Genomic DNA, 462 nt, shown 5'->3' with positions numbered 1-462 from the left:
TACAATATCTAATTTTTATCAATAAATAATACAAAATCAAATTAATCAATAATGTATAGTGTAAATAAATTGCACAAAGTCTTTTTTATATTATAAAAAGCAATATATAATTCCAACGTTAATTCGCTTGTCGTTTAAATAGCATAGCGATCTCAAAGATCATCTCATAAAGCAGAGCAATCTAATTCTAATTCTAAAAAATGTGGGAAGTGCAATAATTACCTTGAGGAACCTCTCGCGGAGGGTATCCTCCGGGAATACGCCTCTCTTAGCCGCCTCCTCGGGAATGGTTTGGATAGCGGCGCGCACCAGGGAATCGTCCTTCGCTAGAATCAAAGGAAACATAAAACTGAATTGACGCGAATGTACGGCGGCTTTCTGTGGCTCTTTGTGTAATTAATTGATGAAATCAATGTGATCAATTGACATCCATTTCTCGTACGTCATTCATTCGGCCGACAT

At 36.8% G+C, this 462-nt stretch overlaps 1 protein-coding gene across 2 annotated transcripts in view; it reads right to left on the bottom strand.

Moving 5' to 3' along the window:
- LOC108690061 (MICOS complex subunit Mic60) overlaps positions 1-462 on the bottom strand; it is a 43,055-nt gene that overhangs the window by 8,193 nt on the left and 34,400 nt on the right. For both annotated transcript variants that reach the window (XM_018197143.1, XM_018197144.1), the window contains one exon: positions 223-326. In XM_018197143.1, the coding sequence (XP_018052632.1) occupies positions 223-326 (104 nt within the window). The remainder of the gene's footprint in view (positions 1-222; positions 327-462) is intronic.

This window comes from Atta colombica, unplaced genomic scaffold (genome assembly GCF_001594045.1).
Source record: "Atta colombica isolate Treedump-2 unplaced genomic scaffold, Acol1.0 scaffold293, whole genome shotgun sequence".
NCBI lineage: Eukaryota > Metazoa > Arthropoda > Insecta > Hymenoptera > Formicidae > Atta > Atta colombica.
This window is presented reverse-complemented; position numbering and strand designations above follow the sequence as displayed.